The sequence below is a fragment of the Manacus candei genome, unplaced genomic scaffold (assembly GCF_025592945.1).
Source record: "Manacus candei isolate 608988 ecotype Guabito, Panama unplaced genomic scaffold, ASM2559294v1 h1tg000174l, whole genome shotgun sequence".
NCBI lineage: Eukaryota > Metazoa > Chordata > Aves > Passeriformes > Pipridae > Manacus > Manacus candei.
In genome coordinates this window covers 136,927-157,301 of record NW_026138222.1, presented here as the reverse complement: position 1 = coordinate 157,301, position 20,375 = coordinate 136,927, and the positions used below count along the sequence as shown (strand labels likewise).

Below are 20,375 nucleotides of genomic sequence, written 5' to 3'. Positions count from 1 at the left end.
CCCGTGGGGCTGAGCCCTGGCTGTGTCCCAGGGCCCCTGGATCCCACTGGGAACCAACAGCTGGACTCTTCTCCAGCATCCACACGCAGGAGCTGAGCACAGGACGGGGCTTGGAGCAACCTGGGACAGTGGGAGGTGTCCCTGCTCATGGCAGGGGTGGTACTGGATGGGCTTAAGGCCCCTTCCAACCCAAAGCATTCCATGATTCCATGGCTCTACCTGTATCTGCAGACCCTCAGCACAAGGAGCATTTTGGCTGCAGACCCTGAGCTCCCCAGTTCTGGAAGTGGAGGAGGGAATGTGAGCCCGAGCAGGATTCCCAGCGGGAATGGGATCAGGCACACGCTTGGTAGGAGGCTGCAGCACCAGAAACAGGCTGTGGATGATGAAGAGCTCTGGGATCTATTCTCGGCTCAGAACTGAAGCGTGATCTGGTGCCTACAACAGACATTGAACAGGATCTCCCAGCTACAGTTTGACATTAATCTGAGAAACCCTGAGGGGAGGAGGGGAAGAGCCTGCCTTCCTTCTCCTGCAGCCACAGACTCTTTCCTAAACACACTCTCTTTGTGCGTTAGGCTTTCCAGACCCCAAGATTTATATTTGGCTGCCTTTGGGGGCGAGCGACAAGGCCTTGTTCAAATAACAAAGCTCTGAACGCCCCGAGTATAAACAGCACGGAGCGGCATTTCTTGGCGAGCGGCTCCTCGCACGTTCCTCGGGGCTGCAGGGAATGTTCCCCTCCCGCCGGGGGAACACTATCCCGGCCGGCAGCGCGGGAGCAGGGCAGGCGGAGGGGAGCGGGACGCAGAGGATCCTGCAGGATCTGGTGGCTCCTGAGAGCCGCGATGCAGGAGATAATTATAGCGGAGGCGCGGGGGCTGCGGCCGGGGTTGAGCAATGTTGTGTTTGCCGGCGTTGCCGGGGAGATGTGGAGCGGCCCCAGCGCTGCCCCGGAGCCCCGAGCCGGGAGCGGGACCGGGAGCGGGGCTGCAGGGCTGGATCTGCACAGCCAGCAGTGCCCAAATATGGTCCAGCAGCACCGAGGCGCTGCCAGGGCTCACGCTGGGGTCTGGGATCAGCTGCCTGAGGGACCGGGAGCTCAGTGGCTCCTCCGGAGGGGATGGGACTCTTTTCTCGGAGCAAACCCCACCGTGCAGTGGGATGTGACACCTCCCCTGCACCCTCTGCCCTGGTCAGAGCCCGACACCCACCCGGGCTCAAACCTGCCCCGGGCTGTGCCAAGAGGAGCCGAGAAAATGAATGATAAGGTCTCTGGTGTTCAGACAACACGAAACCAAAAATCCCTCGGGGCAGGGCCTCAGCTCATGTGAACCTTCCCTTGGAGCCAGGCTGGGAGAGCTGGGGGGGTTTTCCCTGGAGAAGAGAAGGCTCCAGGGAGAGCTGAGAGCCCCTGGCAGGGCCTAAAGGGGCTCCAGGAGAGCTGGAGAGGGACTGGGGACAAGGCCTGGAGGGACAGGACACAGGGAATGGCTTCCCAGTGCCAGAGGGCAGGGAGAGATGGGAGATTGGGAAGGAATTGCTGGCTGGGAGGGTGGGCAGGCCCTGGCACAGGTTGCCCAGAGCATCTGTGGCTGCCCCTGGATCCCTGGAAGTGTCCAAGGCCAGGTTGGACAGGGCTTGGAGCAACCTGGGCTGGTGGAAGGTGTCCCTGCCCATGGCAGGGGTGGAACATCAGGAGATGATCTTTAAGGTCCCTTCCCACCCAAACCATTCCATGATTCTGTGATTCCAACACTTGCCTGTCCTGCCACACAACTCCAGGAAATTCTCTGTGAAGGGAGAAATGGGGACCTTGGATCTGACTCTCTGCCTATGACAGTTCCCTGCTCAGAGCAAAGCTGTGTTTCCATATTAAATTAAAGCCTTCAGCCCCCATTTTTATACTTCTCACGTTGTTCTCAGCACTTTCATCACCCTTTTTATTCACAGTAAATTTCTTCTGCTTGTCAAATTGGTCATGTATGTGTGGCTGCAGTGAAACCTAAGTGAGACCCTTGGAATAAGACAAAAAGTGATTTTTATTATGGGACAAAGGATTATGGGGCAATAAATTGTCCAATATTTTTTTATCCAGGTTATTTTTCTGACCTTTTCATTCTGTCCCTTCCCTGGCAAGAATCAGCTCTAGGTCTGGCAACGCTTTTTTCACTTATTTTCTCTGACAATTGTCCTGCACGTAAGAAAAATGGGCAGGGACACCTTCCACTGTCCCAGGTTGCCCCAAGCCCCATCCAACCTGGCCTTGGACACTCCCAGGGTGGAACTGTTCTTCTTACACTTTGTCTTTCCAGTGATCCCACTCCTTCCCTGCTCCAGGGCTGACACTGGCTGAGCAGCAGACTGGCAATAAATAAAACCCCCAAAGCCCCTGGGTTTCACCAGCGCCTCAAATCTGCCACAAAACTCATTTATCCCCGATATTTCCCATTTCCCAGGTGCCACTGTCCTCCCACTCGGAGCACTGAGCGAGTCCCCTCGGGAAGCAACTCGTGCCACAGGCTTCACGTGCCTGAAATCCCACAAAACCCACCACGTGGGACGATCCCGCTCCAGCCTTTGCCCTTTGCTTTGGCAAACACCCACCTGTGCCCGGCTCTGCCAACGCGCCCCGGGGGCAGCGCTCCGGGTGTCCCCAGGACGAACCACCTGTCCCCAGGATGAGTTACCTGGATCTCCTCAGCTTTCCTAAACGTGATGATGCCGCCAGGTAACTCCTGCAAAAGGAATTGATGCCACTTTCTCACCTTTCGAAAACGTGACTCTGTCGTCAGGTAACTTCTACGGCAGAAGCTGCTCAATAAAGAAAAGAAAAGCGAGTTTCAAGCATCGCGTAAAATTCCGTCCAGAAATGAATATGCATTAGGCAGGCGGGGAATATACATGAGACAGGCGGGGTCATGTAAATTTGGCTGTTCTAAAAGATGGAACTTTTTAGCCCTTACTGTGCTTGCTTTGTGAAAGCTCCCCCGCGCAGAATAAACAGCGTCTGCTTTTTAAATGTGTCTGCGTTTAGAGAGCTCCCAAAATCGGCCCCGCTCCCGGCCGGGTGGGCACCGGGCCTGGGGGCTGCGAACGGGGGGTCGGGGAGGCCCGCACCGGGGACACGGCGGCGGAAGCCACGCACAGCCGGGGGACCAGGGGATAAGCGGTGACGCCGCGGTGGGTTCAACAGCCCGCAGACCCCCCTCAGACCCCCGCGGCCGCCCCAGAGCCCCGCGGAGCTGCCGCTCCCCTCAAACCGCCGCCCCCGGCCGCCATGACACCCGCCCCGCGCCGCTCTGCGCGCCGCGACCCGTCTCGATAGTGCGGGAGGTGCTCTCGGGACCTCCGGGCCGGCAGGGGGCGCGGCGGAGCGAGACAGGGCGGGGCGGGCGCGGGACCTCCGGGCCGGCAGGGGGCGCGGCGGAGCGCGGCGGGCGGCGCGCGGGCCGGCGCCGCCATGGACGCGCTGAGCCGGGCAGGGCCCCGGGCCCGCCGCGCCGCCGCCGCCCCCGGGCCCGGCCCGTCCCCGCTGCCCTGGGGCCGCTTCGCAGCCTGGATCGACTGCGTGTGTGTGGTCACCTTCGACCTGGAGCTAGGGCAGGCCATGGAGGTGCGCGGGCACCGGGGCGCGAAGGGGCAGCGATGGGGGCGTGAGAAAGGGGTCAGGGATGGGGAGAGGGGGGGTCGGGGATGGGGGTGCGGGGACATCAGGGATGGGTGTGGGGACATCAGGGATAGGAGTGGGGACATCAGGGATAGGAGTCTGGGTGGCAGGGATGGGGAGAGAGGGGGATCAGGGATGGGGGGGATCAGGGATGGGGAGAGAGGGGGATCAGGGATGGGGGGGATCAGGGATGGGGAGAGAGGGGGGTCAGGGATGGGGGGGATCAGGGATGGAGGGTCAGGATACAAGTTCGGGGGGTTGTCTGTGGGTACAAACTCGGGGGTCTGTGGGTACAGACTCAGGGGGTCCCTTGGGTATAAACCCAAGGGAGGCTCTGGGTACAGACTCAGTGTTCTCTGGGTACAAACTCAGGTTCTGTGGGTACAAACTCAGATTTGTGGGTACAAACTCGGGGGTCTGTGGGTACAAACTCGGGGGTCTGTGGGTACAGACTCACAGCCAAGCCCTTGCTTAGGGCCCGCTCAGGATCCTGAATTCCACGTGTTTTATGTTCCCTGTCTCTCGGTGTACTTCTGTCGTTGGCCTGGAATTCAGCTCTGAAAGCTTCAGAGATTCAAAAGATTCTGAAAAAGATTCAAAATGTTCTGTAATCCAGGGGTTCCCCCTGTGCTGCTGTTTGCAGAGACAGCAGGAAAGCTGCTAGAAAGGAAAGCACAGGTCGTTGCAGAAATTAGGTGTCATTTCTGTCTCTGACCCCTCCACCCATTTACATTTCTTCAAATAGTCGATGACAGAAGGGAAAAGTGCCAGGGAGGGAGGAGCCAGGTCTGGGATGCTCTCCCTGCCCTCCCCACCAGCCCTTTGCCCTCCAACCCCCCGAGGCTCTGACTTTTGTCCCCCCCACAGCCACAGAAAGGCTGGAAATCCCTCCCCGTGGTTCCACACCATCCCTGGTGTCACTGGCACAGGCTGCTCCCTGCCCAGCCTTCCCAAACACAGGCATTTCCTAGGATGTGACCCTGTTGCCATGGCAGCAGCTCTTGGCACCTCCCGGGATCCAGAGTTTGGATCCATTTCCAACAACATGGGTCTCCTCCTTGCTCCTTCATTCCCATGGATGGGGAGAGCACTTAGCACACATTATAACATGGCTTAAGCCCTTTTGGACTTTCACACATCAAACATTCCTTTTTATTTACCATTTTTTTGCTTTTGAGAAGTTGTAGCCACACGGATTCTCTCTGGTTTGGATTTGGGGGTTTTAATCTTGTGGATATTTAGTGATTTCCCCCCACCCCAAACGTAGAGGAATGTCAGACTTAAAGGGAGGGGGAGTTAAAGATGCAGAATCAGAGAATAATTAAGGTTGGAAAAGACCTCCAAGATCATCAAGTCCACCCCTGGAAGTCAAGGCCTGGTTTTCAAACCATTTACATGCAGAAAGACCCCCCAAAATGCAGCAGGAGAAGTAGGAGCCTCGTCTCAACTCTTGACCTGAGTTAGACCTTCAGCAAATGTGGAAAGCTGTGTGCCATGGGATTCCTGGGCTCCTGGGCAATCAGGATCAGCTGCCCAGGTCTCCCTGTTCCTGGTCTGGTCATTATTCCATGGGAATTAACCACGTCCATGTTTGCCTGGAGATTAAATCAGTCCCAGCCCCGGGAACGTGCTCCGTGTCCTGAGGCAGAAATGGAGCAGAGGGCAGCGTGTCCTGTGACCTCCCTGATCCCTTCCCTCTGCAGCATCCAGACCCTTCCCTGCCCGTGTTCCTGCCCCTGGAGCTGCCCTGGGATGTCTCCCCCCGTGTTGCAGCAGGTCCCTGCTCCCAGAGCGAGGGCTGGGCACTGGCACTGTTCACTGGAGTTTGGCTCTGGCTGAGCCGCCCTTGCCAAGGAACCCGTGGGGAACTGTCAGGGCTCCCTGGACTTCCAGCACCCTGGCACGGTGCCACCCCTGCTATTTATAGCCCGGAAAGGAGAGTCAGGCACTGCTTGGAGCTGCTGATCTGAGAAGCAGCTGCCTCTGGAGCAGAGTTCCCATGGCTGGGGACAGATCTCCGTGTCCCGTCTCAACCTGGGCTGGCTCCTTCCTCCTCTGCCCATTTAAAGCCTCCTGCAATTCCTGCATTTTCCCACCAGGAAAGGCTGTGTGGGCCAAGGTACCTCCTTGTAGGATCTGTTACTTTGGGGAAAATAAGGCATTTTTAGTGTGTAGAAGTCGGGGAACACACTGACTGACTGACTGTCTCCCGTCTCTTTGGCAGCTGGTGTATCCTCATGACTTCAGACTGACAGAGAAAGAGGTAACAGCTATTTATTCCCTTTTTTCTCTCCCATTTTTAAGCCACTCAGCAGCTCTGATGGGGGGATTCTTACTGGGTGTCTTGGGTTTTTTTGCAGAAAACGAGTATCTGCTACTTGTCCTTCCCAGACTCCTACTCAGGTAGGTGGCACCAGGGGTGAAGGAAATGGGTCCAGGATGGAAGGGCTGAGTTATTCCCTGGGATGCAGCACAGGCTGATGGGCTGCATCCTCTAGAACTGGGGTTCTGGTGCCCTCAGGGCTGAGCAAAGAGGCTTCTTGTCCTGTTGGTTGATGTCTGCATACAGAATCTGTGATCTGCTGGCTGGTTCCTCTATAACCTCGTGCACTCCTGCTTCCCCTGTGCCAGTGAAACATCCCCCAGAACCAGGAAGGGTTCCCTGAGCTGGCAGCTCTTGGCTCTCACATTCCTGTGTTTGTGAGTGCCCAGTGAGGAGCAGGAGCTGGGAGAGGACAATTCCACAGCAAAAGTGTTCCCAAAGCCTGTGTTTATAAACCAGAAAGGGGACAGTAAGAATTAAGTCTCAATCCAAGCCTGGTTATTTAAGAGTGGCTCCTGACTGTTGGTTTCCTACAGCTTCCATGGGCTTATGGAATGGGTTGGGTGGGAAGGGGCCTCAAATGTTGTCCAGTGCCACCCCCTGACATGGGCAGGGACACCTTCCACTGGCCCAGGTTGCTCCAAGGCCTGTCCAGCCTGGCCTTGGACACTTCCAGGGATCCAGGGGCAGCCACAGCTTCCCTGGGCACCCTGTGCCAGGGCCTGCCCACCCTACCAGGGAAGAACATTTTCCTGACACTTCCTTCCCTCCCCTCCTGTCTCGTGCTGTCTCTCGGGGGTTTCTTTATGCTGTTCTCTCCGTTTCAGCGCTGGAGCTCCTTGCAGCCCCCCCTCCCTGCCCCCCTGAGCCATGCCCAGCCCTCCTGAGCCCTGTGCTGTTCTCTGTCCCAGGTGGCCTTGGGGACACCCAGTTCAGCTTCCGCCTGCGGCAGTCGGGGGGCCCCAGGACCTCCCCGTTCCAGGACGACGGCCGGTACAACCGGGAGGCCCCCCTGGCGCTGCAGGTCGGTCCTGGCTCTGCTCAGCCCTCCCGGGGGACACAGGGCTGGCTGGGGACACAGCCACACCTCCCGGGGATCTGTGGGCTCGGGGGGAGTGCCCGTTTCCTCTGGCCAGGGGAATGGTCAGGACAGCAGGAGGATTTCGGGACAGGGAGTTACTGCCACGTCAGTGCTCACAGAGAGAATGGGATGGAGCTGTGCTGGGACAGGGAACTGAACTGGGGGATCCAGTGTGTGGGAAAGAGAGCTGGGTCAGGGGGACTCCAGCTGGTTTGGGAGAGGGAACTGAATCCCAGAGATTAAAGATGGAACTGGATTGGGGGACCCCAGTTACACTGGGAGATGGAACTGGATTGGGGGACCCCAGTTATACTGGGAGATGGAACTGGATCAGGGGACCCCAGTTACACTGGTAGATGGAACTGGATCAGGGGACCCCAGTTATACTGGGAGATGGAACTGGATTGGGGGACCCCAGTTATACTGGGAGATGGAACTGGATCAGGGGACCCCAGTTATACTGGGAGATGGAACTGGATTGGGGACCCCAGTTATACTGGGAGATGGAACTGGATCGGGGGACCCCAGTTACAGTGGGAGATGGAACTGGATCAGGGGACCCCAGTTACAGTGGGAGATGGAACTGGATTGGGGACCCCAGTTACAGTGGGAGATGGAACTGGATTGGGGGACCCCAATTATACTGGGAGATGGAACTGGCTCAGGGGGAAGCCAGGTCAGAGCACTGTCACCCCCAGGAGCAGCAGTGGCATGCAGGGAATCCCCCAGGGAATCCCCCAGGGAATCCCCCAGGGATCTGGCTGCCTGTGCACGTTCCCAGGAGGAAACCCAGGAGTGTCCCTGTCTGTGGTCAGTGTTCCCCTCGTGTGTGCAGGGGTGGTGGTTGTTCTCCTTTGTTGCAGGACCTATGGGTGTAAAGGCAGCTGTGGAATGCCACAAATCCACCCTGGGGCTGCCTCTGTGGGGTGGGTCAGCCATTCCCAACCCCTCGTGTCCTCCAGCTGTGGTTTTCCACAGGGGAACTGTCCATTCCCTGCAGGGGAGGGATGTGCTGAGCTCTGTGGCTTTTCCAAACTGAGCAGGTGGAATCAGCTCTGTCCTCTCCTGCTTTCCCCTCTGAGGTGCTGCTTCCTGTGCATGGGCCTTTCTAACCCTTCCACAGCCTCTTTGTGGGACATCCCAACCCTGGGATGGGTTGCTGCTCTGAGAGGCAGTGGGAGGATTTCTTTCCCTAAGTTCTGGTCTAGAGATTCTTGAGCTTGGATACATCTTTGTAGCACTGGGACACTGCCACGAGTCACCCAGCTTTAGAGTGAGGGAAGTAAAACTGCCAAAGTGCTGGATTCCATTGTGGGAAAAGAACATTTGGGAAGAGAAAGGGGGCCTTTAACTCTGGGGCTTCAAAAGTGATGTTAAGGATGTCTGTGTTCAGCACTGATAACTATCCTTCCTCCTTGCTGTGGGATCTTAGAGGCAATAATGAGCTTGAACTGATCCCTGGGGATTTGTGCTGCATCCCTTGGTTTTCCTGGATGCTGTGGAGGAAACAAGACCCAGCTTTGTGCCACCCTGAGCAGAGGTTGTGCAGGAGGAGGAATGCAGGGGCAGGGGACAGGACATTTCCTGCCCTGGGTGAGGATGGATTCCTTCCTCAGCAATTCCCTGGCCTCCAGCTGGCGATGGGAGCTGAGGGTGGGAGCAGGAGGAGCTCAGTGGGTTGGCCCAGCTGGTCCTCTGTGGAAATCTCCATTAACCCTTTAGATGCTGGGCCTGAAGGTGCTGCAGAGGGGCCAGTGAAGGTGCTGCCTGGAGGCTGGAATTGTTTTTGTTGTAGGATAGAATCATGTCATGGAATGGTTTGGGTGGGAAGAGACCTTAAAGATCATCCCATCCCCTGCCATGGGCATGGACACCTTCCACCAGCCCAGGTTGCTCCAAACCCTGTCCAACCTGCCCTTGGACACTCCCAGGGATCCAGGGGCAGCCACAGCTTCTCTGGGCAACCTGGGCCAGGGCCTGCCCACCCTCCCAGCCAGCAATTCCTTCCCAATATCCCATCTCTCCCTGCCCTCTGGCACTGGGAAGCCATTCCCTGTGTCCTGTCCTTCCATGCCTTGTCCCCAGTCCCTCTCCAGCTCTCCTGGAGCCCCTTTAGGCCCTGCCAGGGGCTCTCAGCTCTCCCTGGAGCCTTCTCTTCTCCAGGGGAACCCCCCCAGCTCTCCCAGCCTGGCTCCAGAGGGGTTCCAGCCCCAGCTGTGTCCCCTCCCTCTCCCATTTGGAAATCTCTCCCAGTGAGTTGGGTACAGGGAGCTGTGGTAACTGAGGGAGTGCTGGGCTGTGTCAGAGCAGGAGGGAGGTGGGTGTGGGGTCAGGGGCTGGGGTTGGTGGCCCAGCACTGGTTTGTGCCTCACTCTGGGGGTCTCTTGCAGCGCGAGGCCGCTCATTACTTCGGGTACGTGTACTTCAGACAGGTCAAGGACAGCTCCATGAGGAGGGGGTACTTCCAGAAGGTGAGTGCTGAATCCCTGAGGCTGGAAAAGCCCTCCCAGCCCATGGATCCACCCTGGGCCCCATCCCCACCTTGTCCCCCAGCCCAGAGCACTGAGTGCCACGGCCAGGCCTTCCTGGGACACCTCCAGGGCTGGGCACTCCAAACCTCCCTGGGCAGCCCCTGCCAAGGCCTCACCACCCTTTCCATGAGGAAATTCCTCCTGGTGTCCAACCTGACCCTCCACTGGTGCAACGTGAGGCCATTTCCTCTGATCCTGTTACTTGTTTTTTGAGAAAAGAGCTTGACTCCCCCCCGGCTCCCCCCTCCTGGCAGGGACTTGCAGAGCCAGAAGGTGCCCCCTGAGCCTCCTTTGCTCCAGGCTGAGCCCCCCCAGCTCCCTCAGCTGCCCCTCGTGCAGTGTAAGTCCGTGCAGTGCCGAAGGGGTGGTGCCAGGGCTGTTTGACTCCCAGCTGTGCCCTTTGCAGTCCCTGGTGCTCGTGTCCCGCCTGCCCTACGTGAACCTGTTCCAGTCCCTGCTCCAGCTCATTGCCCCGGAATACTTCGACAAGCTGGAGCCGTGCCTGGAGGCAGGTGAGCAGGGAGGGCTGGGAGGGAGGGTTTGCAGCCCGAAATCCTGCGGGGTTTGATCAGGAGGCTCCGGAAAAACAGTGGAAATGTTCCAGATTGGTTCGTTCTGTGACAGATTCCAGCAGGGAAGAACCTTTCATCCGCTTGTCCAAATGACAACCAGCTGTAAAGGAGGCATGGATGGGAAGGGGGTGGATGGGGCTGTCAGTGTGTTCCCAGAGACAGGAAGAACTGCTGCTGCTGCATCTCTGGCAGCTCTTTATTGCCTTGTTCAGCTTAATCCTGGTTTGTTAACACCGTGGTGCTGCTGTGGGAATGAAGGTGCTTTGCCATGAGTCAGGGGGACATGTGGGCTGGGAACAGGCAGTGATGCAGTGCCAGAACTCCCAGGAGCAGCAGGACGAGCTGGGTCTTCCTCCAGGTGACACCTTTCCCTTGTCCTGTGTCCCTCAGTGTGCAATGAGATCGACCAGTGGCCTCCTCCTGTGCCAGGCCAGACCCTGAACCTGCCCGTGATGGGAGTTGTCATCCAGGTACCTGTGGCAGAGTGGGAAGGGGAGTCTGTGTTCCTTCATTCTGGTTGCTAAAAGAGGTGTTCACCCCAGCTGCTTCCCCTTTGGTCCCAACCTTTTCAGTCCCCACAGCTGGAGTTGGGGATGAGGAAGTTTTCTCGTGGGGGGTTGTAGGGAAGGGAAGTGTGTGATGCTGATCCCATCTCCAGGGGTGACCTCTGCTCTGTGTGTGATCCAGGTGAGGATCCCCTCCAGGGTGGATAAACCAGGATCAAGCCCAGTGAAGCAGTTCAATCAAGAGGTGAGTTAAGCCTGGCCCAGGCCAGTGGTGAGCAGAGCCTGGACCACTGAGGGAGGAGGGTGGGAAGAGCTGGAGCTCTTAAATCCTGTTTGAAAAGCCTGGGATCAGTGTGGACTCAGTCACCCCCTTGGTTAAACTTCAGGCTCTCGTGTCTGGGAGTCAAACAGGGCTCTCAGCACAGAGTCTGTGTGCTCTGAGTCGTTGTTCCCCTTGCTTGTCCTGGGAATTCAGGCCCAAGGAGGTCTCCTGCCTTCATCTTCTGAGCTGTGGTGCAGCCTTTGTTCTCTGAGCAGCTTCACTGCTTTGGTTCAGCTTTGATTTCAGTTCTTGTCGTGTCATTGTTCCCTTTTCTCTCCTTTGGCTGGTGTTGGTTTGGGGCCCACATTTCTAACCCTTACTGGCTCTGTATCCCAAGCTCTGTCTTTCCCCAGAGGAGACTCTGGAAAGCAAAGGAGCAGACCTGGGCAGCCTTTCACATCTTGAAGGGAAGGGATTTTTGTCAGTTTATAAGCAAGGAAATTAATTTGGACCTTGAATGCTCAATCCAGGCCTGTTCCTGCTCACCCCTCTGAGTGCTCATCTTGTTCTCTTCTTTCTGTGTTGCTTTGTGGTTGATGGCTCAGTTTGGATGGAATTCCAGTCAGGATGCTTCCATTTCCTGACAGCTTTACTAACATTTACTAACAGGCTTTTCTACCTTCCTCCTTCAGAATCTGTTACCAGCCCCACTGGTTCTCCCCAGTGTCCATGAGCTGGACCTGTTCAGGTGAGAGCCACCATTTCAACCCTCTCCCCTCCACCTGAATCCCCTCTTCCTGCTCAGAGTGTCCCAGAAATCACAGGGATGATGCAGAATCAAAAATGGCTCTCAATGAGGAAAGACTGAGAGAACTGAGATTGTTCAGCCTGGAGAAGAGAAGGCTCCAGGGAGAGCTGAGAGCCCCTTGCAGGGCCTAAAGGGGCTCCAAGAGAGCTGGAGAGGGACTGGGGACAAGGCAGGGAGGGACAGGACACAGGGAATGGCTTCCCAGTGCCAGAGGGCAGGGTTAGATGGGATATTGGGAAGAAATCCTTCCCTGTGAGGGTGGGGAGGCCCTGGCCCAGGGTGCCCAGAGAAGCTGTGGCTGCCCCTGGATCCCTGGAAGTGTCCAAGGCCAGGTTGGACGGGGCTTGGAGCAACCTGGGCCGGTGGAAGGGGTGGAACATCAGGAGATGATCCTTAAGGTCCCTTCCCACCCAACCCATCCCATGGTTCTGTGATCAGGCTGTCTGACATTGCTAAAGAATTTCCTCTAAATGTGTATAAAATGATTGAGCAACAGGACATGCAAAGACACCTGAATTCCATTGTGGAATGCTAAAAATCCATCCTAGATCTCAAATTCCTGGATGGAAGCACATCTGGGTGGGTTTGTGTGGAACTGCTGTGTCTGGTCTTTCCTGAGCTGCCTTTCTACCTTCCCACCACTCTCAGGTGTTTCCAGCCAGTGCTGATTCACATCCAGATGCTGTGGGAGCTGATGCTGCTGGGAGAGCCCATGGTGGTGATGGCACCATCCCCAACTGTCTCCTCAGAAATGGTTCTGGCCCTCACCAGGTAATGCCCTTGGACTCTGACAGACTGGCAGCTGTAACAACCAATTCTGGCAGCTTTTCTCCCTCAGCTCCAGTCCCTGCTGGTCGGTGGGGTTGGGCTGGGTTTGCACAGGGAAGCTTTGTAGGATGAGCAGCACAGTGAGAGTCCTGCTCGTGTCCCCCCAGGGCAGAGAGGGGGGCAGGGGAACCTCCCTGATGGTGGTCCACAGCTCTGACCTCTGCTTTAGCACAGAAACCCAAACCCCTGGAATTCTCCATAGTGGTTCAACCAGGCCAAGTGCCGGGTCCTGCCCTTGGGCCACCCCAACCCCAGGAAGGCTCCAGGCTGGGGCAGAGGGGCTGGAAAGCTGGAAAAGGCCCTGGGGGTGCTGGTGGCAGTGGCTGGACATGAGCCCAGCTGTGCCCAGGGGGCAGGAGGGCAATGGCCCCGGGGCTGTGGCAGCCCCAGCGTGGGCACAGGCCCAGGGCAGGGATTGTCCCTGTGCTGGGAACTGGGGAGGCCCCCCTGGAATCCCGGGGGCAGTTCTGGGCCCTCAGCCAGGAGAGACCTGGAGGGGCTGGAGCGTGTGCAGGGAAGGGAAGGGAGCTGGGAAGGGTCTGGAGCAGCAGGAGGGGCTGAGGGAGCTGGGGGGGCTCATCCTGGAGCAAAGGAGGCTCAGGGGGGACCTTCTGGCTCTGCAAGTCCCTGCCAGGAGGGGGGAGCCGGGGGGGGTCGGGCTCTGCTGCCAGGGAACAAGGGCCAGGCCAAGGGGAAACGGCCTCAGGCTGGGCCAGGGGAGGGTCAGGTTGGGGCTGAGGAGGAATTTGTTGCTGGGAAGGGTGGTGAGGCCTTGGCAGGGGCTACCCAGGGAGGTTTGGAGTGCCCAGCCCTGGAGGTGTCCCAGGAAGGCCTGGCCGTGGCACTCAGTGCTCTGGGCTGGGGGACAAGGTGGGGATGGGGCACAGGGGGGATCCATGGGCTGGGAGGGCTTTTCCAGCCTCAGGGATGCCGGGACTGTGTTGCTGTGGCAGCACAAGGCCCTGCCCCAGCCCAGGCTGCAGTCCCCTGTGTTGCAGTGTCCTGGCCCCGCTCCGGTACTGCTGCGATTTCCGGCCCTACTTCACCATCCACGACAGCGAGTTCAAGGAGTACACGACCCGCACTCAGGCCCCGTGAGTACCCCCGGGCCCCTCCTGCCCCTCTGGGTGAGGAGACCCCCCCATGTTTCCATTGTCCTGCCTTCTCCCCCCTCTCCAGGCCGAACATCGTGGTGGGCGTCACAAACCCTTTCTTTATCAAAACCCTCCAGCACTGGCCGCACATCCTGCGGGTGGGGGAGCTCAGGATGTCAGGTGAGGGTGGCACCGAGGTCCTGTGGGGCTGGTGGGCTGTGCAGGGGGCTGGCAGGGAGCTGCAGGGGCTGTGATTTTACTCATCTTTGTTCCTGGGAGAGCTGGGAAGCCAGGGGAGGTGTGGACGGGGGCTCAGGCCACGTGCAGGGTGGTGCAGTGGGAGAGACAGGTTCTGGTGAGGGTGATTTGCTGTGTTTTCCTTCTCAGAAAAGGAGAAGCCCTTCCTGGGCAGGAAAGAGAAAACTGCCTTGAGAACAAGAAAAAGGTGGAGGGAGAGACTGAATTATTAACTGTGAAACCAAGAAACCTCGAGGTTGAGGAGCTGGTTTTGTGCAGTGCCTCCTTAACACATCCCTGTTCCACAATGGTAGCAGGACAGTGAGATGAGGCTTCTGTGAGGGTAGAGGGGAGGGAGGGTGTGAGTTAGGATGGACAAGTGTAGGGCTGGGTGTTCTCAAGGGCAAAGTGTCTCCCAGGGGCAGAGGCAGAGCCTGAACTGTCACCCCTGTCTGTCACAGGTGACCTGCCCAAGCAGGTGAAGGTGAAGAAACTGGCCAAGCTCAAAACCCTGGACACAAAACCAGGTCAGTCCTCTTCTCAACCACAATCCAATCTTGTTTACCCTTCCCTGGGGAGGATTTTGCAGGAATGAGAACGTTGTGTCCATCGTTCTTTGCTTCCCAACGAGTGGGTGTGTTGGTGTTGCCACCTCCTCACCCCTGATCCAGGAAAACTGCACACCTTTGTTCTTTGGGGTGGAAAAAGCCAATTTGAATTATTGTAGCACATTATCCCAGTGTTTCCATGGGTTTATTTTGTGTACCACACCTGCTGTTCCTAAACAGTGAGGGGAACTTGCTCAGCTGTCACAGCTGAGGGTCCCTCCCAGCCCCTGCCAAAAGCTGCCTCCAGGAAGTTCTCTCACCATAAACTCAGTGTAAGAAGGTGCTGGAGGCAGTTCAGAGCCCTTTAATCCTGCTGTGAGTACTGGCTGCCTTAGCAATTCCATGATTTTGCAATGATTTAATGATTTTTGTCATTACACACACAGCTCCCAGGGTCTGTGCTGGGGATCTCAGTCCTGTCCTCCCTGCACTGTGTTACAGTGTCTCCTCCAGAGAAACAGGCAAAAATTTGTTTCTCATTTCTGTTTTTTTTTCCTGATTTTATGTTTTTTTCCAATCTAGGAATCTACACTTCTTATAAAACATTCCTTCACAAAGACAAATCCCTGATAAAAAGATTGCTAAAGGTAAGCACTTCCCACTGTCTCCTGCATCCTGGGTGGGAAATCTGTGCCACCAGCTTGGTTCAAACAGACAGAACCCTCCAAAAGGAGCAGGCTCTGCAGTGGGCAGTGATTTAGTTGGGTGTATTTGGACATGTCTCTCGTGCCAGATTTAGGATTTTTCACATGATATTAAGGGTTAAACACTGGTTCTAACGACGCCCTGAGTGAGAAGAATTGATACCAAAATGCAGCCCAGACCCCAGGTTTTGTGTAGTGCCATTTGCAGCTTTAGGGTGTTTCAGTGGGGATTGGGGGCTGTGCTTGGCAGCCCAGAACCAGCCCCGTGGCTGTCCCGTGTCCGTGGGGGACACCCCAGTGACCCTGGGGGGGTTGTGCTTCCAGGGCATCCAGAGGAAACGTCCCTCCGAGGTGCAGAGTGCCCTGCTGAGGCGTCACCTCCTGGAGCTCACCCAGAGCTTCATCATTCCCCTGGTGAGTGCCAGGGAGTCCCCAGGGCAGAGGGGAGGGCACAGGAGGGCGAGGGGTTTGCTCTTCCCTGTAACAGCGGCTGTGACAGGCTCAGGAGCCTGGAATCCTGGAATGGTTTGGGTGGGAAGGGACCCTTCAACTCATCCCAGCCCCTGCCATGGGCAGGGACACCTTCCACTAGCCCAGATTGCTCTGAGCCCCGTCCAGGGGGTTTAGTGCCAGGGATTCCAGTCCCTCCTGCCAACCTCTTCCCACCTCACCTGTTCTCCCATGGCACACTTGGGGTTCCTGCAGCAGCATTTTGTGACCTGGATCCTGGTGGGAAACCAGCTGGGACACTTGGACTCACATAAAATGCAACTGTGAAGGAAAAAATGGAGGAAAAACCCAAAGTATGAGGCCGTTGTTGGGCCTGGGATGCTCTGCAGAAAACCCTCAAACTCTGTGACCTCACAAGAGGCTCCTCAATTGTTGGAACTTTTTTATCACTATTTTAATTTCTGGGGTTTATTTCTTCTCAGGAGCACTATATTGCCAGCCTGATGCCTCTGCAGAGAGCCATCACTCCCTGGAAGGTAGGTTGGGTTTTCCAGTTGCTCCTTCTTCCCTGTGACTGCAGGGTTGGGAATTGTTGCCCCACGTGCTGGTCACACGCTCTGATACTCCATGTAACGTCCCTCCTTAAAGGAAGAGGGCTGTTACTCCTTTAAAACTAAAATAAAGAAGTTGAAACAAACCTTGGGACAGATGTTTCCTGTTTTGCCATGAGCTGAGCTTTGGGAATTTCGTTGGAAGGTTAACCTTAAGGTGTTCCTCCAGTTTTATTCCAAGTCTGTGCCTTGTGCACCTTTTCCAGTGTAAATACAGGCCTCGCTTTCCTGGTTTCTTTTGGAGTTCTCTAACCTGGACTCTGTGTGTGCAGAACCCTCCCCAGATCCGTCCTTTCTGTCAGGAGGATTTCATGAAGACCCTGGAACACGCTGGGCCCCAGCTCACCTGTGTGCTCAAGGGGGACTGGTTAGGCCTCTACAGGTAGGATTTGGGGCATTCATTCTCTTATCCCATCAACAGTTATTAGTTATAATGAACATCAAACCCTGAATTAGGACTGGGAGCAAAGAGGGAGTTTTGGGACTGATCACCTGCAGAACTTATCCTATGAATTGATAAATTCAGAATGGTCAGGAAGAGCAACATCAGGTCAGAGTGAACCCGGTGGTTTGTGGGCCTTGAGCAGAGTTTGTCCACAGTTACAGTAAGGCTAATTAAATATGAATGCTATGGAAAGGACAGTACAATGTGAGTGGAAAGAATCCAGAAGTTGGATACTCAGTGGGAAGGAAAAGGAGAAGGGAAAAAATCCAAGAAAGTGATCAGAAACAAAAATCACGGAATTCCAGAGTCCTGGAATGGTTTGGGTGGGAAGGGACCTTAAAGCCCATCCAGTGCCACCCCCTGCCATGGGCAGGGACACCTCCCACTAGCCCAGGTTGCTCCAAGCCCTGTCCAGCCTGGCCTGGGACACTTCCAGGGCCGGGGAGCCCTTCTCTGCTCAGCCTATGCCAGGGCCCGGCATTCCCGGAGCCGGCTCTGGATCCCCCTGTCCCCTTCCCAGCGTCACCTCATGGAGCTCTCGGGCACATGGTGGGATATTGGGGTGTCCTGTGCAGGGCCAGCAGTTGGACTGGCTGGTCCCAGGGGTCCCTTCCAGCTCAGAGTGCTCCATGACTCCACGATTCCCGTCCCTCTCTCCCTGCAGGCGTTTCTTCAAGTCCCCGAACTTCGACGGCTGGTTCCGGCAGCGGCACCGGGAGATGACCCACAAGCTGGAGGCCCTGCACCTGGAGGCCATCTGTGAGGCGGTATGTGCCATCCAGAGGGGCTGGGGCAGTGCCAGGGGACCCCTGGGACCAGGAGTGAGGGCACTGCTGCCTCGGGCATTCCCTGGTCCTGCTCCGATGGGATCTGTGCCCTTGGGATCACGGCCCTGCCTCGTGTCCCTCAGGGCACAGGGATAACCTGGGACAGGGCAGCTCCCACGTCCTGCTCCCACTGCTCCTGCCAGCTGTTTGCCATTCCTCAGGCTCTTCCCAAGCCAGGCTGGAAGCACCAAGGGCTTTTAGTTTATTTGGCCCAAATAGTAGGAAGAAATTCTTTACTCAGAGAAGAGAAGGCTCCAGGGAGAGCTGAGAGCCCCTGGCAGGGCCTAAAGGGGCTCCAAGAGAGCTGGAGAGGGACTGGGGACAAGGGGTGGAGGGACAGGACACAGGGAATGGCTTCCCAGTGCCAGAGGGCAGGGTCAGATGGGATATTGAGAAGGAATTGCTGGCTGGGAGGGTGGGGAGGCCCTGGCTCAGGTTTCCCAGAGAAGCTGTGGCTGCCCCTGGATCCCTGGAAGTGCCCAAGGCCAGGTTGGACAGGGCTTGGAGCAACCTGGGCTGGTGGAAGGTGTCCCTGCCCATGGCAGGGGTGGCACTGGATGGGCTTTAAGGTCCCTTTTCCCACCCAAACTATTCCATGATCATCTGTTGTGACTTCCTTCATGCCTGATGAAAATAGGGAGGATTTTGGGCAGTGCCTGCTGGGACAATTCCTTGAGCTGAGCAGCTGCTGGAGTCCCCCAGGAGCCCTGGAGTCCCTCCAGGTGCATCTCCAGCTGCTTCCACCCCTGGCAGCAGTGCAGGTCCTTGTCCATGGTGTGGGCAATGCCAGAGCTGCTCCTGGCTGGAAGTGGATTGAAATCCTGAGCACTGCTCCTGCAGGGAAGAGCCTGGTGCTGTTGTGGCCAGGACAGTGGGAAGAGCTCTGTCTCCCTCATTTGGGAATGAGGATGAGAAACCTGTCCTCACCTTTGTTTCAGGCTTTGCTTAGGGGTATCCTCTGGGCAGTGTCCCTGAGGAGGGCCCCTCTCTCTCTGTAGGACATCGTGGCCTGGATGAAGGACAAGTCTGAGGTGGAGATCGTGGACCTGGTGCTCAAACTCCGGGAGAAGCTGGTGAGTTCTGCCCTCTCCCTGCACTCACTGCTCTCACTGTCTGTGGCAGGGACAGCCCAGGGACATGGATCACACCTGTGCCTTGGAAAGCTTTGTTCTCACTCCCTGGAGAACTGGGAAATGGGACAATCGGGAAACCTTGTGTAAAATGCTCGGAGTTCTGAGGGTTTGGGTTCTTCGCCTCCCTGAGGCCCAGGGGGTGTTTCCTTGTTGTCTCATATCCCAGACTAGAGCGACCACGTGCCAGAGCCAAAGGCAGAGGGGGAAGGGGAACCCCTGAAGGAGTTTTGCCCCCGTGTGTCCCTGTGCTGCAGGTGCGGGCCCGGTGCCAGCACGTGCCCGTGAGGGAGGAGACGCTGCAGCGCGTGGGGCTCTACATCGACACCATCATCGGCTCCCTGCCCGAGGACCTGCAGGCCGTGCTGCACCACCCCTGAGCACAGGGGGGCTCCTGGAGAACCAGGGACCCCCCCACCCCGCTCCCACCCCGCTCCCACCCGGCTCTGGGCAGCTGCAGTTGTGTTTGGAGAGGAGATTCCTTCCCGGATCCCGCCGGCGGGGCCCGGGTCTCCCCTGGGGGGGACTCGGAGCTGGGTCGGAGCCGTGGCTGCCCTGGGGAGCCTGTGCTCTGCTCCCTGTCTGATCCTGAGGGGCTGGGCTGGGGCTGTGCACCAGGAACTGTCCCCCGTGTGGCTGCCAGCAGGGCAGGAAGTGCCACCAGGCCTCCAGCAGCACGTGCCAGGCTGTGCCCAGCGTGCGGTGCCCGTGCAGACACACCATCCTTGTCCAGCACATCCCATGGCCTCATCCTGCCTGGAAGGAGCAGGAGCAGCCCTGGATGGGGCTCAGGACAGCTCCTGATGATGCAGATGAGGTGAAGAAGCTGCCCCTGCCCTGAGCAGCCCTGGCTCAGCCCAGTGCGAGCTCCAGCTGCAGGGGGAGCGGGAGGAGGAATTCTGGACATGGAAAGCTGCTGGATTCTCTCCAGGGCAGAGCCAGAGAAGGAGGGGCTGGTGCATCCCCAAGGACCAGAGCTCTCCAGAGTGCCTGGGATGGCTGCTGGGAGGAGCTGGCTCCAACTGCCATTCACTCTGCTTGGAGAGTCAGGTCCGTGACTGGGGCTGTGCCCGGGGCACTGGGAGGGCTGAGCTCAGCCCGCTTCCCGAGGAAACCTGTTGGAAAATCTGATTCCTACAGCCCATGCCAAGAGGAATGCACAGGATTGGGCCCTGCTCCTCTGCTCCTGCCTTCAGAGGCAGCTCCCCCTGCCTGGAATCCCCTTCCTGCCCTGGGAATGGATCCTCTGTGAGCCCAAGGCCTTTGCTGCTCCATGTCTGCATTTCCCCGTCCGGGTGTCTGGCCAGGGCTGAAATTTTTGCCTAAAAAAAGGGATTAGGAGGGATCTGGCAGCCTTGTCCTGTCAGAAGCCTGCTGTGGTTGAACTGGGCACCTTTGCAGGTGGCAGGATGGATCCTGCCCAGAGCCCTGGCATTCCCAGTGCTCCCAGTGGAAGCTGCTCCGTTTCCATTGCTCTGCCCCCTCTCGGGGCTGGGGAGGTGTGGGGGTCTCAGAGGTGGCTGAACTCCTGCATTCCCCCTCTGGAGCCAGGCATGGAGCAGCAGGAGCCCCCTGGGCCTCCCAGTGCCTCTGCCCTCCCTGGAGCCTGGAATTCTGTACAGTATCCTTAGGGACAGTGTATATTCTGTACATAGTCCGTGTGTGTCCGTGCACAGCTCTGGGGGCCCTGCTGGCCCCAAACACTCTGTAAAGTAGAAAATATTAGTTTAAAAAAAAACAAACCTGAA

At 57.3% G+C, this 20,375-nt stretch overlaps 2 protein-coding genes across 8 annotated transcripts in view; one reads left to right on the top strand and one right to left on the bottom strand.

Moving 5' to 3' along the window:
- The window catches only part of LOC127463816 (uncharacterized PE-PGRS family protein PE_PGRS54-like), a 25,780-nt gene extending 15,862 nt beyond the window's left edge, over positions 1–9,918 (bottom strand). The window contains exon 1 of one of the 2 annotated variants that reach the window (XM_051773736.1): positions 9,616–9,918. The gene's annotated coding sequence lies outside the window, so the exon portion shown is untranslated. The remainder of the gene's footprint in view (positions 1–9,615) is intronic. The other variant, XM_051773737.1, reaches the window with a different exon arrangement.
- On the top strand, positions 3,457–20,375 carry DENND6B (DENN domain containing 6B). 6 transcript variants are annotated; one of them, XR_007900997.1, is made up of 21 exons: positions 3,457–3,616; positions 5,895–5,933; positions 6,031–6,073; positions 6,905–7,017; positions 9,465–9,545; positions 10,012–10,117; positions 10,568–10,647; positions 10,865–10,927; positions 11,638–11,693; positions 12,402–12,524; positions 13,580–13,675; positions 13,761–13,855; positions 14,374–14,439; positions 15,043–15,107; positions 15,489–15,578; positions 16,097–16,150; positions 16,498–16,607; positions 17,335–17,437; positions 18,496–18,570; positions 18,885–19,444; positions 19,559–20,375. XR_007900997.1 is itself a non-coding variant. In XM_051773709.1 (20 exons), the coding sequence occupies exons 1-20, from the start codon at positions 3,464–3,466 to the stop codon at positions 19,005–19,007; spliced, it is 1,734 nt and encodes a 577-aa protein (XP_051629669.1). In that variant the 5' UTR covers positions 3,457–3,463; the 3' UTR covers positions 19,008–20,375. The 6 variants fall into 6 exon arrangements, 4 of the variants coding, with proteins under 4 accessions (XP_051629669.1, XP_051629672.1, XP_051629668.1 ...); XR_007900995.1 differs by having other exon boundaries at positions 18,885–19,677; positions 19,768–20,375; XM_051773709.1 differs by having other exon boundaries at positions 18,885–20,375.